Consider the following 16602-nt stretch of genomic DNA (forward strand, 5'->3'; position numbering starts at 1 on the left):
GCGGAAGGATACCTACCTTCCGTCATTGGATTCCTGCAGCCCGTAGAGAGCGGTCGCATCAGCTGATGCTGCAGTTCTCTACCCAAGATCATCGTGGGACACACTCGTGGACTGCTTCGGATCATGGGTGAGTATTTTTGTGGTGTGTTATGTTAATATTTATTCCGTAAAAGACAATGGCTTTGGGGAACAATGTGACAAGTATTGGTAAGTATGTTACTCTATGTTATATGTACTGTATGTCTATGTATGTATTGTATGAATGTATTGTATGTAGCATGCATGTAGTATGTATGTAGTATGTATGTAGTATATATGTGGTATGTATGTAGCATGCATGTAGTATATATGTAGTATGTATGTAGTATATATGTGGTATGTATGTAGCATGCATGTAGTATGTATGTAGTATGTATGTAGCATGTAGCAGGTATGTAGCATGCATGTAGTATATATGTGGTATGTAGTATGCATGTAGTATGTATGTAGTATGTATGTAGCATGTAGTATGTATGTAGCATGTAGTATGTATGTAGCATGCATGTAGTATGTATGTAGTATGTATGTAGTATATATGTAGCATGTAGTATGTATGTAGCATGCATGTAGTATGTATGTAGTATGTATGTAGCATGCATGTAGTATATATGTAGCATGTAGTATGTAGCATGCATGTAGTATATATGTAGCATGCATGTAGTATATATGTAGCATGTAGTATGTAGCATGCATGTAGTATATATGTAGCATGTATTATGTATGTAGTATGTATGTTGTATGTATGTAGCATACATGTAGTATATATGTAGTATGTATGTAGCATGCATGTAGTATGTATGTATGTAGTTTTTTTTTTTTTCTTTTTTTTTTTTTTATATTTAACACATTAGCCGGATGATGGGACTACTACTGTCCCATCATTGGCTAATGTGTCAATCACTGTCATGGTAGCAGGCATCGCCCGATGGGACTTGTAGTCCCATCGGACGATGCCTGCACGGACCCCCGGACATCAGCGCAGTCCCCCGGCAGGCCGGCACAGCCCCCCGGCAGGCCGGCACAGACCCCCACAGGGTGCACAGCCCCCCGGCAGGCCGGTACAGACCCCCACAGGGTGTACAGACCCCGGGCAGTCCGCACAGCCCACCGGCAGGCCGGCACAGCCCCCCGGCAGGCCGGCAGAAACCCCCGGATGGCCCGTACAGACCCCCGAGAGGCTGTACAAGGGCAGGAAAGGGTTTTTCCAATTCCGATACCGGAAGTCTCATAGACTTGAATGGGACTTCCGGTATCGGCATCGGCGATACCGATACTTTTTTTAAAGATCGGCCGATCCATTCCGATCCGATATTTTGAAGTATCGGACGGTATCGCTCAACTCTACTAAGAACCCATTGTCTAAGGTTTTAAAATGCGTAAACGTCTAAACATGTCTATTTTTCTTTTTACATTTTTGTACTGTTTGACTTCTAATGAATCTAGTAAATGACAATTTTGTATTGATGCTTCGGATGAATGCTGGATACATTTTCTCTGTATAAACATAATCCCATATGAAAGGAAACATGCTTTATTCTATATACATACAGTCTTCACTATATACACTACACAGTATACACACAGTTTATACTATATGAACACTCTAAACCAGGGGTCTCAAACTCAGCCGGAAAATGGGCCAGACATAAAAAAAATTGAATATGAAGGGCCACTTTCTTTGCAGGAGAAAATTATATCTTCAGTAATACCATTATTTTTCTATATGACTTTTTGACCATCACTTCATTTTTTTGCCATGTTTTATATTCCTTTTACTGGTATTTATCATATAGGTTATGGTACCCGTGTTCTTTTTTTTAACTTCAGTTTTTACATTAAACAGCATGTTTAGTGGCCAAATGTTTTTCAGTTATTTTTTCATACTTTATTTAGAAATTTAAAAAACATGTTTTCCTTTTACAGTATTACTGTTTTACTATTAACTCCTTACAGTAGTTCTGAACCCTATCTTATAATAATGTCCTCTGTCCCATAAAAAAGTCCCTCGTCCTGTAGTAATGGGCCCCTGTCCTGTAATAATGTCTTCTGTCCTGTGATAATGTCCTTCAACCGGTAGTAATGGTCTCCCATCCCTGTCTTGTAAAAATGGTCCCCATCTTGCAGTTATGTCACCATCCTTTTCCCATCTTGTAGCAATATCCCCATCCTGGTTGCCATCATATTGTAATGTCCCCATCTTGTAGTAATGTCTTCATCCTTGTTCCCATCGTGTAGTAATTTCCCCATTCTTGGCTCCTTCTTGAAGTAATGTCCCCATCCTGGTCTCATCTTTTACTAATGTCTCCATCTTGTACTTATAACAATGTCTCACATTTTGTTGCTCTTTACACACACATAAATTAAAAAATCCATCTCACGTGACCTCACTTCCTTGACAAGCAAATTCCTCTTCCTCCCCTACACTTAGGGTGGCACATGGCAGTGAACATCATGTGAGGCTATGGTGGTGCTGCCAATGTCAGTCGCTGTCCTCTTTTTGCACAGTGGTTGGCACTGGTTTTGGGGTGCAGAGAACTGTTCTGTGCACCGCAATACATTTCAATTGAATGGAAGTTCAAACATAGGGAAACTTTAATGAAATTCGTGGAAAGGAATTGGTGAACACATCTGTAGATACAGTAAATAAATATTTCTAAGTGAAAGAACTCAATATTTGACTATTGCTTTTGTGACATTTTTTGATGGCCATATATGACTTTGCTTGTTTTCTTTTCTCATAACACTAATTGAGCCATAACGACACAGCTAAAGTTTACAGAGTGCTTCATAAGCAGTTAATCGTGTGAATCCTTCATATTATTGAATTAAAAACAAACCAAAAGCACATTTGGAATGAGCAATTACTCCCTAAATCCATTATATTGTCTTGTATCATAATATATAATTGCTAATGCGTCATATGAAGCCCCGCCGTCTTAAAATGTATTTCAAATTAGTTTAAAAAGTGTAATTTTTTTTACTTAACATCAGTTCCTGACAATGACTAACTAATGCTATTCTCAAAGCAAGTAGCGGCTTTTATGAATGCCTCAAACTACTGTTTTCTGCAGTTCTTTTGCACTTAAAAATATATGAAAAATTTTTGAGATTAAATTTGAATCGAATTAAGAAAACTTTAAGCTTTTAAAATGCAGTAAAAAGTTTCAGCTATTTACAATCATTGCTCTCTGTCGGTTGAAAAGAATGTTTCCACATGTTTTGGGCATTGATGCATAGTTTTGCAGTAACAAAAAATGCCCCATTTCCAGCAATTTTTCAAAGTCATTAATTTTTTTTTTCATTTTTACTGCAATTATGTTAAAAGCCATAACACAACTGCAAGTGTTCCATTTCCTAGACCAGTAATATTTGCAAATTACAAATATGACTAGGTCCATATGTACTCATCTACCTCCCAGATTTTTGCAGTTTAGTGCTATTGAATTTTCTTTTAAACTTTATTACACATCATTTCATAATATGGCCAACAATTATAATACTAGAAAAATATCCAACCCAAACACATCACAGCGCATATGTGGTGAAGAGAAAAAGGGATAGAGGGTAAATTGACCTATACAATTCCAGACCTCCCATATTTCCCTCTATTGTCCAAGGTTCAACACCATTCCACAATTCCCTTAACGTAATGACACTTTTCCACAATTTCCAGAAAATAATAATAGATTAAAATCACACTGGTGCTAAATTCAAAGTACTTATGTTAAAAGCCACTGGCACCCTGGCAGATAAAGTGTGCAACTCTGCCTAAAATAGCCATCCACATGTAAATAATAAATTAGGCTGCCACGTTAATAACAAGAAACAATAGGACAACTGTCCCAAAATATTTCAATCCCCTTATAATCCAGGGGATGGCACTTACTTTTGAGTGTCCGAAATTGCGGTTGTCCAGATCTTCCATTTGTGCAAATGGATATGCAGTCTTTAGATGTAGTCCAAAACTAGGGAGCATCTTCCCATTCACAAAAAATTCCCCCTTGCTCGTATCTGAAAGCTCCGTCGGTCAGCCTCCGCCAATCGCGCCGCCGTGAAGTAGCGTGGTGAGCGGGGGTGTGATTAGCGGGCGGGAGGCATGGTTAGCGGTGACGTCACCTGCCCGTAATGACAGACATGCACAAGGGCCAATCCTGACGCATTTCGAGGGACTCGTCCCTCTTTCTCAAGTTATAGAGTTATTTTACATTGGACCAATGCAATGGGGATTGTTCTTTTATCTATATATTTATTTAGGCACATTTTATCAATTTAATTTATTTATCAATTTAATTCATATATGCAGAGCAGCTGTAATGTAGAATCAGTTGTGAAATGACACTGTATAAAGTTTAGTAGGGTAATAGTCTAGAGTTGGTTATCCACAAATTGATTCAGCGGACCAATGAAAGGATATGTGAGTGAGCGTGGTTATAAGAAGACAGCTGTAGCACTGGAGCCATACCTTGAGAAAGAGGGACAGGTCCCTCGAAACGCATTGGAATTGGCCCTTGAGCATGTCCGTCATTACGGGCAGGTGACGTCACCGCTAACCTTGCCCCCACCTCTAATCATGCCCCTCCCTCACCACGCTACTACACGGCTGCACCATTGCCCGAGGCTGACCGCCAGAGCTTTCAGACACGAGCAAGGGGGAACTTTTTATGAACAGGAGGACGCTCCCTAGTTTTGAACTTCATTTAAAGACTGCATATCCATTTGCACTAAAGGAAGATCCGGACAACCAAAATTTCAGGCACTCAAAAGTAAGTGCCATCCCCTGCATTATATGGTGATAGAAATATTTTGGGACAGTATTCCTATTGTTTCTTGTTACTAGCATGGCAGCCTAATTTAATATTTACATAATAATATTAATACCTATAGAATTATGAAGTCAAGAGCTTCATATAATAAAATATAAATTGTATTGAAAGCATAAAAATTGCAAAAGTGCAACAAAAATGCAAAATAGTAAAATATGTACATGTAGTAAGTGAGGTTCTCAGTGAAGGCTCAAAAAAGGAGGGTTACACAAAATGTAGACATAGAAATAGTCAGGAAAAGGAAAATCTCTAACAAAACACAGTATACAAGGAATAAATACAAAATGTGTTGACTAGTCTCAATATATAAAAATAACACTGGTCAACAGCATTTTTGGTGCCAAAGATATTTCATCGAATTTAGGGTATTTTTGGGGTGCTGATTCTGAATATGTCATCAGTTTTGCCAGATTGGCTCAAGTTTTTGAGATTTTTGGTATCTTATTTATAGCACTTGTTGGTAAATGCGACGCATCATCTCATTAATTTCTTTGGATTAGTACTTGAACTGAGCAGTTCTCAATATAGTTTTGTGTTAATTAGTGTTCTAAAAGTTTGTTCATAGCTTGATTTTTGCACTAACTTTATGTTGTTGTCTGTTTTCCAGTGAAAAGCATGAACTCATCATGAAGAAGTTGTCTTAACGATCCAGACTCATTCTGTTACATTTGTGGTGAATATACACTGCCAAAACATAGAAGAAACATAACAGACTTCGTAAAAAAAGTGTATTTTGCCTATTTTGGGGTTATGCTTGGGGACCAAGACAAGTTTTGGGCACCACACATAGTGTGCAAAGCATGTATCGAATTATTACGAAAATGGAGCAAAGGACAAAGAAAAAGCTTCAAATTTGGTGTTCCAATGGTGTGGAGAGAGCCAAAAAATCATCATGATGACTGTTATTTATGGTAAACACAGGTACAGGCACATCTTCACAATGAGGGACAGGCCTTCTTGCAGATTCCATGTTACTCCCATTTTCGTTTCTTATGCTTATTGAATCCTTGCACTTGCACTGCACAGAAATAACAGTCATCATGATGATTTTTTGGCTCTCTCCACACCATTGGAACACCAAATTTGAAGCTTTTTCTTTGTCCTTTGCTCCATTTTCGTAATAATTCGATACATGCTTTGCACACTATGTGTGGTGCCCAAAACTTGTCTTGGTCCCCAAGCATAACCCCAAAATAGGCAAAATACACTTTTTTTACGAAGTGTGTTATGTTTCTTCTATGTTTTGGCAGTGTATATTCACCACAAATGTAACAGAATGAGTCTGGATCGTTAAGACAACTTCTTCATGATGAGTTCATGCTTTTCACTGGAAAACAGACAACAACATAAAGTTAGTGCAAAAATCAAGCTATGAACAAACTTTTAGAACACTAATTAACACAAAACTATATTGAGAACTGCTCAGTTCAAGTACTAATCCAAAGAAATTAATGAGATGATGCGTCGCATTTACCAACAAGTGCTATAAATAAGATACCAAAAATCTCAAAAACTTGAGCCAATCTGGCAAAACTGATGACATATTCAGAATCAGCACCCCAAAAATACCCCAAATTCATTAAAATATTTTGGACACCAGAAAAAAAAATTTTTTTCGTTGACCTGTGTAATAACCATCCCTGAACAGTTCTATTTATTCCCATAATATAATGAAGAGCACAAAACATATCATCATATATTATATAGTATGCAAATAAATCACATGTGTGTAGTGCACACCCCATGTGCATGTAGCACAGCTATGACCCTGTTAAAAAGCCGGGAATTCCTTACTCATTTGTGTAATGTACACCTCACATCATCAACCCGTGTTTCGCTTGGGCTCCATCCGGGGATTAATAATGTAGCAGTGAAAAGCAACTTGTAGTAAAAACAATTACCCTTTCATTGCCATACCAATCACTGGTCCAGTGAAGAATCCTCATTGAAATGTCATGAGACAGATCAAGGTAATTCAATGTAGTATCGTCTCTTCTACGAAATGGATGAGTCTAGCATGTACTGTGATTTTTTTTTCTCTACAGCAGCACATTAAAGGGAATTTGTCAGCAGGTCTCTGCTATGTAATCTGAAGATAGCAGGATATAGAGGATAAAACACAGAATTCAGGGATGTATCACTTTTCAAGGTTTGTACTGTTGTTTACTAACTGTGAAGGATTTATCACTAAAAGATTAACATTGCTGGATTACATTAGTCCAGCAATGGCCCCTCCCCTTGTGATAAGCAGCTCAATGTCTACGGACTTTGATCACACAGAGCCTGGTGTGGGCGGGGTTAGCTTCCTCAGCTCTGCTTCTTTCTAAATCTAAAAACATTGCATCAGAATGGATGCACCCAGTAATCTAAGTGACACATCATTGCAATTAGCTTCTCTTTGCCTACATTACAATGCTTTCAGATGAGGTAACAAAAACCTGCTGACAGATTCCCTTTAACGTTCCTAATAAGTATCATACAGTTTTGCCCCTTGGCCATAACTAGTGAATATAATTTTGTATTGATATGTATATACTGACAACATTTGACGGAACCAGCATTTAAGATGAAATTTATGTCATTTTCATTATCTTGCATGATGGCTTTTAAAAGTCACTGCAGCCTAGATGTCTTCACTAAAATGAATCAGGTAATGTAGTCATGAACACAATCTTATTAGATTAGAGAGAATGGGAATGGAAAGTCTAGACATGTCAAATATCTGTACCTGCTATTAATTTCTACTATACATCTCCCAAGGCAGACATTATTCTTAGTGAAAGGCACATCAGGTTGCAGATTTTCTTGCCAATCCCTTAAAACATTTCTAAGGGGAAGCTGCTTTCAATTCAGTGTAATACAAAATGTCAATGTATACGGCTTGAAATATTTTTGTTTTCAAAGAGGAACAAACATGAAATTGTGTGCTATTTTTAAGAATGCCTATTATTACAATATAAAATCACAATCACTCCTGGTAATTGTAGTGCAACCTGAAACTTTTTGTCTATCATTTTGTGAAATAAGTAATATGTTCAACATTCTAAATCAAGGTCTCTGTCCTTCTGCTATCCTCCGACTACACCACCTCTACATAAACCATAGACTTAAGACTGTTTTTTTTTTCTGTGGGAACAAATGGGGTTTTATTTATTTATTTTACTTACTTACATAATGTATCATATTCCACAGTGTTTTAGACAAATCGTCATTGCCCCCAATGGGGCTCACTATCTAAATTCCCTATCACTATGAAGTGTGGAAGGAAACAGAACTCTCTGGAGAAAAGCAGCACAAAAACAGGGAGAACATATAAACTGGTGGTATGCAATGATTAAGGATGATGCGTCAGAAACTCTAGCTATGTTCCACTTGTAGCTGCTCTTTTTCTGACATGCTGAGATGCCACAATAGAGTAAGCAGACACACTTCAGATCTGTTCGATAACCTAGGCAGTAATCTGTAAACTATGAAAATAAAAATCTTGCTTTTTTTCAACCTCTTTGCAAGTTCACCTATTTCCTAAGATGAGACAACCCTATAAGCAAAAATGGGAATGCGCTCTGTCAAATCCATAGTCCATGAAGGTCAGGAAAGAGCAGCAAGCAAATTGACAAGTTACCCATGGGTTATGTAGGAGAAATTTAAAGAACAAACCTGTGTCTCAATCATGATCACTCATAATCACAGCACACCAGGGGAGGTAAAATGCAATGACAGAATATATTCTGTAGCAGAACACTTTGACCAACATCGTCTGTCAAATTTCACCTCTCATTGGTCTCCAGACTGATCCTTGTGATTGGCCAGTTGGAACCCTCTTTAACATTCTCAACCCTATCAATCATGCATTAGAAGAGTCACCACTCCCACTTTTGCCTGTGCTGCCGCTAGGAATGAAGTAGCCAAATTGTCGTGACTATGGTCGGAGCAGGTATGTTATACTGTCCTTTAGGTAAAAAGAGGTTTTACAGCTTCTAGCAGCTACTTTAGTTTATGTCTATGGACTTGATTTACCTGTTTTAGCTTCTTGTTTTTGTTTACTCATTTTTTCCTTATTTCAGTGTGACATTTTGCACATTTCAATGTATTGCTGAATATTCCATTGACATAAGATATCAATTTACTATATCTCTATGAATGAATGTATATTATAACACTCTGTATATATAATGCATATATAAATATATACAGCCTTCTTATTTATTATTGAGAAATTATCAAATCTGCTAAAATTTAATTCACTAGGCTCACTCAAATTTATTATGGAAATTTGATTTGTGTCAGATTGTTGGTAAAAGTTAGATATTATGCCATGAATTCTCTAGACCCCAGAGGATAAAAAATGGAGAAAATAAAAAAATATACACTCACCTTGCCCTTCATCTGTCAGAGCACAGCTTTTCATCTGTTCCTCCATTGGCTTGCTTCGCCTTTCCAGCTACACTTCCTCTTCCATCCTTAGATTTCTACATTCTTCATGGCCTCCACTTGTTCACCAGGCCTCATAAGATATCATGATGGGCATTGTCCCACTGGAGGCGGGGAATAGTAATTACAGAAGACCTGGACCTGAGGTAGGAAGCAAGCTAGAGGAGGACCGGCCAGGAAGCTGTGGCATCATAGCCGGTGAAGGGCAAGTTTAGTATAAATTAATAATTTTCTAACCCAATTCCAAACCTAAAAATGATGAAGTTAAATGGCAAATGGCAGGCCACCACTTGATTCCAGTAAATTGAATGAAGTTTCAAACTTTTTGAGAAATTCAACTTGCCTTGAATCAACTCGCTCATCTCAATTATAGTGTTAAGCTTTTGTTAATATAAATATAATTTAAATACACTATGTTGCAGAGTTTGCCCTTGACTTACCCCCAAATAAACTTTCATGTATGGTAATTGGACTGTGCTGATTGATAGTACTTTGTCTCATCGTGTCCTTGTGTGGAGATAATCCTTGTTAAAATACAACTGTGTTTTAATTTGTTATTGAATTAAGTAGATTTATGCCACAATTATGCTCTTATAAAAAAAACAAAAATTTGCAAAGCAGGCTCCAGTAATTGCAGGAGAACAAATTTCCTGACACATAAAACATTAATCTTGGAATTTACTGACATGATATAGAAAAAATATCAGAAAATTATTCCTTTTTCTTAAACATATAAAATATTAATTGGACGCTTTAAAATGGATAAAGAGTTGATAATATACGACTTCATCACAGGCGCCGCTGTGCGGGTTTTTAAACCTAATATTGGAACATCAATTCATTATAAAACATTAATAGTATGCAAACATCAGACAGGCAGAATAATATATGACTTGGTTTTACTTCAGCAAATGGAAGACAAGACCTAATTTAATTTAATAGTCTTGACAAGGTAAGAATGCTGGGTAGCTTTTCAGTCCTTAAATATGCAGCGTAATACACAAGTCCATGTCGTAAAATATGTATTTTTCATGCAGGGAAAAAAAAAATCTCAATTTTTTTTTCCTCAAGCTATGCTGGGATATCTGACTTGGGATTTAATTAAATCTTTTCTGATTGCCTAAAATTTATATACATAGTAGCCGAATTCAATCCTTATAGACCAATTACACTAGTGGTCGTGGCATCATCATAACAAAATCTTGAAAATTGCAGAATTTTTCATTATACAGTTAATAATGTTTATTAAGCATTAAAAAAAAATATTAAAACTAATAAAACTGCTCTTTCTTGTGTGACTTCCTTAGGTCATTTCTGTCACGGCATCATAAAGTCTATTCCACTGTTTGCTTGAGACAACTTTTTATGCTGCAGCATCAGTTTTATTTTTAATGCCATCTCGAATTTTCTGTCCTATGTCGTATGAATTGTATTTTTTTGCCAAAATCTTCGGATACATATTATTTAGAGTTTCTCTTTTTTTGTAAGGAAAATTTTAAAAAAAAAACAGCAATTCAAATTTTGTTTCTAGGATTGTTTATTTTTTTCTGCCAGTAGATGAGATTTAGAAGTTAACATGTCTATTAAAGTTTTGATTTTTTGTTGAGAAGGGAAGGGAACAAAAGTGGGATCTTTTAATTGGTTAATAATGCTATGAAATGCTTACTATTCCAATGCACTATTGCTAGTCAGTGTAAAACTTTTGGGAAATTATTAGGCCAGGCCTCTTACAGACTTGAGTCTACTGTCACACTCACCAATACCATAAAACCTATCAGCACCCGCGTCATAGGTTGATAATGGGCTGATGGTCACTATTGAACATAACATCTAAAGGCCCCGTCACACATAGCGATATCGCTAGCAATATCACTATAACGTTACTGGTTTTGTGATGCAGCAGCGATATTGCTAGCGATATCGCTATGTGTGATACTTACCTCCGACCGGCTCCCCCGCTGATTATTGCTGATTGCGCGAGAACGGCCTGGGCCATTTCTCGTCTTCAGCTTCCTGCTGGGCTTCCTGTGGCGCCGACGAGCGACGCATGGATGCGGGCGGGAGCACATCAGGATCGCCTCGTCTGACAGGTAAGTAGCGACCCCCGACCGCTGCTATGTCGCTGGTGAGATCTGCCTGTGTGGCAGCTCACTAGCAACCACTTAGCGATGCACCAGCGATCCATATCATTGTCGGGATCGCTGGTGTATCGCTAAGTGTGACAGTACCTTAAGAGGAAATTGTACCTCTGATCCTAGCTGTTGCAGTTGGGTGTCGCTTGTATATGTTTATTATGTTTATTTGCACTATGAATACCACAATTTGGACTTAATGCTACACCCATATGTAAGAGGAGAGTAATATACTTTGCCTGCATAGCAGTGAGCTATCCATATTTTAGCGAGCCTAGAAGCTTTCTACATACTGTTAGAAATTTAACACATCAAGGTATTATAAATTGTGATTGGAAGGTCCATCTATTAGCTAATGCATGTAAGACTAAGGTCACACAAGCATATATTATCTCATCCAAGTGAGTAGGGCCCATTACGCAAATCATGCAGAGATTGATCAGAGACTGATTAGAATGTGATCATAGTATGAGCTAATTTTCTCGAATAAAAAAATGGAAAAAAATTCTCCATCTTCTCCATTCTATAAATCCGTGAAAATCAGATTGCAATCAGATATCATCCAAGTGCAGTCCAATGTTTTCCATAGACTCATTGGCTTGCATGGCTGAGTGTGATCTGATTATCAGATCCAACTAGGGCATGTGAATGGTCTTTAAGAATAACATTGGTCTGAGTGCGAATAAATGTTCTGTCGGATAGCACTTGGACTGAAAATACAGTCATGTACATGAGCCCTAACCGGCATGTTATCAGAAGTGTATCAGAAAAATGACTGGTAGAAAATGAATCATCACCAAAGCTTGGATCTAAACATGTGGCTAAAAGGAAGACATTCATTTTATTCCAGAATCAATGAAAATGTATCTAAATGCAGTCAATGGTGTAAAATTACTTGCCGAAAATTGCTAACCTAAATACGCTGCTTGATGGCACCACTCCTGTATGTATGTATGTATGGCCCTTTGGTCTCTTTTTACATTCCTGCAGCAGACAAGTGATATGTTCACACGACTGAGACAAGTGTTTTCTACAGTATATTCTTTATTTATTTTGTTATGTTCTTATTTCCTTCTTTTCATTTATTTACTTTTTATATAAAATGTGTCTACCTTTTAACATTATCCCTAATTGACTTGCAATGTTGGCAGTACTTTTTTTTGCTTCAGTATTGGGCTTAATTAGAGAGCTGACATTCACAATTCCATTAATACAGTTTAAGATTATGGATTATAAAACGTTGACATGTTGAAAAATGCAATTAATTTCAAAATGTATTGTTTTAATAATATGTCTTCTGTTTTCAGAGTAGCATGCATTTAAATATTACTTATGTAATTTACCATTCTAGTTTTAGGGGATTGATTATTAAGTATAAATTATTTCTCCTTTAAATACAGACTGGAATGGCATTGACATACGACCCAACAGCAGCTATGCAGAATGGGTGAGTAGTTATGTTATTTTTGGGGAAAATGGGGGTGTGTCTTATGGTCGCAATATACTTACAAATGCTGTGGCAGCAGTGGTCACGGTGGCAGCGATCCCGATGCAGCCTCCCTTCTCAGGCTGGTGCGGTGGTGTTGGGTCTCTGTGGTGTGGCAGCAGTGGGGCTCTGTGCTGGGTAGGGGGCTCTGCTGGTATTTCTTCAAAGCCCGGAAGCCCCCACTGATCCGATGCTGTGATGTGGGTGCTCCAGAAAGATGGCCGCCGGGGGCGGTCCATGCTCAGATTCAGATCTCTGCAATGATATCTCATCCGGAGATCTCGTTGTTAAGATCTGAATCTGAGCATGCGCCACCCCCGATGGCCATCTTTCCGGATGCCTCTGCATCGCAGCAACGGAGCTACGGGGCTTTCGGGCTTTGATGAAATGCTGGCAGAGCCCCCATACAGCACAGCGAGCTGCTGCTGCCCAGGACAGAGCGCTGCCACCCCACAGAGTCAAAGCCACCTCACAGAGCCCAGCCACCCCACAGAACCCAAGCCACCTGTAATGATCACGTGTGACTGGACACAGCGCCTCCAGCAGGGCGAATTTATGACACACGTGATCCTGGATACAGCGCCTCCAGCAGGGCGAATTTAAACAATAATGGGACGTGCAGCCGGATACACCGCCTCCAGCTGGCGAATTTAAGAAATACACGTAAAACTGGATACCCCGCCTCCAGCTGGCGAATTTAAAGAATAAGGGTAAACACAGGGAACAATTACAGTGGTGGGCCCTGCGATAGGGAATGGGGGACATGGAGACCTCCTAAGCTCCCCTGAGCCAGAGTCCCTACACTCCTAGCATTCCCTATACAGGCTCCTCACCTGTCGCCGCACGCGTGCCTAAATACCCTAGCTCGCCCTAAACCTAAACCCTCACTAGGGAATAGGTCGGTGCGGAGACTAATCCCACCACTGCACTAGAACACACATAAGGAAAGTCACAAACAGGGGAAACAGAAAACTTAGCTCTCTCTGTGCTAAAGCTCCAGCACAGAGTCCAGCGACTGACTGCAGCCTTCCTCCTGAATAGCTGCCAAGAACTCCCTTCTGTGACTCCTTCCACACCAGGACTCAGATTGAGCTGAACACTCTCTTCAGCTCCTTCCACCACCAAGGTTGGTTGCAAATGAACAACTAACACCAACAGTGATTGAACCCCCTGGCTGTCCTTTATAGAGCCTAACACCTGTTATGTAATTAACGTGCACATTAAACCTAAAGTGCGATACCACTAACCACCACCGGGGACAGTCAAGACACCTAGAACTTGACAAAGTAAAAAAAGTTCACTTTGTCCATTTAATACTGCCAGATCCAACACTGGATCATGACAGTACCCCCTCCTTAATGAGGGGCCTCTGGACCCTCAAGACCACCTCTCATTAGGGAAACACCTACAGCGGGGACGGCCAGATCCTGAGTTCACTCACTACTACCTGACACTTCAGGTTTATGACAACACACCGCTGGAATTGGCAATAAGGTTCATTTTGGAGGCACCACTCATCTCCACAGCGCCGACCTGGGGAACGAGTTTATGTATGTATGTTTGTTTGTTATGAGCTGATCAGGCTCCACAACACACTTCCACAAGATGTTTTTTGGTGGCACACATACACGCTCGTTCACAAACAGGTCCGGACCTGAACGTTTATTGCATACATTCGATTGTCATAATTGGTGAACTCACTCTGAACTAGACAACAGAGGCGTCCCCCTGTGTCACCACACTCACACCCCCGCATTACACCATAGGGTACTCCACCCTCCAACCCTTTCCACCACGAGGTCTGCCCCTCACAGGGTTTGCTAGTGGCGAGGGCTGGAACTTGCCCCTACTCCCCCGCCGCACAATCGCTGCTCTCACTGGAGAGGAAGGGGTCCCCTGAAGAGAGACGGCAGAGACAGTGGTCTCAAGGCAGCAGCCCCCACACGACTGCCCCCAGCTGACTACTTCCCTAGCTCGCCAATCTATCCCCGGGTTGTGTTTTTTCAGCCAAGGGAAGCCTAAAACGATAGGTACTGGCATTCCCTCCAAGACGTAGCATGACAAGGACTCCTCATGATGTCCTATATGCAGATGGATGTTTTCTACGACTTGGGTAAGGCTCCCCTGACTCAGTGGAACAGAGTTAATGGCCTGGACGCTTATAGGTTGGGCCAGCATCCTACACTTCAGGCCATGAGTCTGGACAAAACGAGCATCCACCAGACTGACTCCTGCTCCGCTGTCCACAAGCACCGGTACCACCTCCGGTACCCCGCCAGCTAACACTTCTGCTGACATAATACCTTGGGAGGGCAAAATGGAGGAAATGTACACTCCCTGGTTGCCTCCCTCCAAACGACCAGGGGTCTGCGGCTTCTGAGATGACACAGATATTTTGGCACGTAATGGGCACGCCTTAAGGAAATGACCAGTCTGCCCACAGGAAAAACATGCCAACCCCACTCCCTGAACCGTAGGCAGGCCTGAACACAACCCAACCCCTCCTACTTGCATAGGTTCGTCCGGAGACTTGGCACGCCCTGGGCAGATTCCCATGAAATGGCCCGGCTTCCCACAGGAAAAGCATACCCCCCCACCACGGCGAACCCCAGGCAACCCCCTATTTGTACCAACAACACCAGGCTGCCTGGGTTCCACCAACCGTACCGGGGGTCCTCACCCCCGGAGAGGACTACAGGGGGCACATTTTGTGTATGTCTTTCCCTAAGGCGTCTATCCACCCGGATGGCGAGGGACATGGCGGCCTCCAGCGACCTGGGGGCGGCGTACTGCACCAGAGTGTCCTGCAACTTAGGAGACAGACCCTGCACAAATTGACTCCTAAGTGCAGGGTCTTTCCACTGAGTGTTAGTGGCCCATCTCCTAAACTCAGAGCAGTACTCCTCAGCAATCCGGGCTCCCTGTTTACACCTACGGAGTCGGGATTCTGCCAGAGAGACGCCATCAGGATCCCCATACACAAGCGCCAAAGCCGCAAAAAACTCGTCCACGGACTCTAAAGATGGTGAATCGTCCGGCAGGGAGAAGGCCCAGGATTGGGGATCCCCCTTCAAAAGGGACATAATGATTCCCACCCGTTGCTCTTCGCTCCCTGAAGAACGAGGGCGCAGCCTGAAATATAATTTACAGGCCTGCTGAAAAACCAAGAATTGATCTCTCCCTCCAGAAAACCGGTCTGGGAGAGATATCTTGGGTTCTGGCTGAGCCTGTGCCTGAATCAAACCTCCAAAGCCCACCAACAGCTGCAGTTGCTGCACCATCTCACCGCGCAGCCCCCTAATCTCTTCACTAAAGCTCTGCAGTACCTGGGTAAAGGTTTGCATTAGGTCCATAGCTCAGCAGAAAAGAAAGAATGTTAAGGTTGGTGTTAATGTAATGATCACGTGTGACTGGACACAGCGCCTCCAGCAGGGCGAATTTATGACACACGTGATCCTGGATACAGCGCCTCCAGCAGGGCGAATTTAAACAATAATGGGATGTGCAGCCGGATACACCGCCTCCAGCTGGCGAATTTAAGAAATACCCGTAAAACTGGATACCCCGCCTCCAGCTGGCAAATTTAAAGAATAAGGGTAAACACAGGGAACAATTACAGTGGTGGGCCCTGCGATAGGGAATTGGGGACGTGGAGACCTCCTAAGCTCCCCTGAGCCAGAGTCCCTACACT

At 40.8% G+C, this 16602-nt stretch overlaps 1 protein-coding gene across 2 annotated transcripts in view; it reads left to right on the top strand.

Annotated features, from left to right (window-relative positions):
* The window catches only part of RBMS3 (RNA binding motif single stranded interacting protein 3), a 1042190-nt gene that overhangs the window by 943010 nt on the left and 82578 nt on the right, over positions 1-16602 (top strand). For both annotated transcript variants that reach the window (XM_073568606.1, XM_073568614.1), the window contains exon 8: positions 12826-12872. In XM_073568606.1, the coding sequence (XP_073424707.1) occupies positions 12826-12872 (47 nt within the window). The remainder of the gene's footprint in view (positions 1-12825; positions 12873-16602) is intronic.

The sequence above is a fragment of the Dendrobates tinctorius genome, unplaced genomic scaffold, assembly GCF_039654945.1.
Source record: "Dendrobates tinctorius isolate UK_male_01 unplaced genomic scaffold, ASM3965494v1 ptg000005l, whole genome shotgun sequence".
Lineage (NCBI taxonomy): Eukaryota > Metazoa > Chordata > Amphibia > Anura > Dendrobatidae > Dendrobates > Dendrobates tinctorius.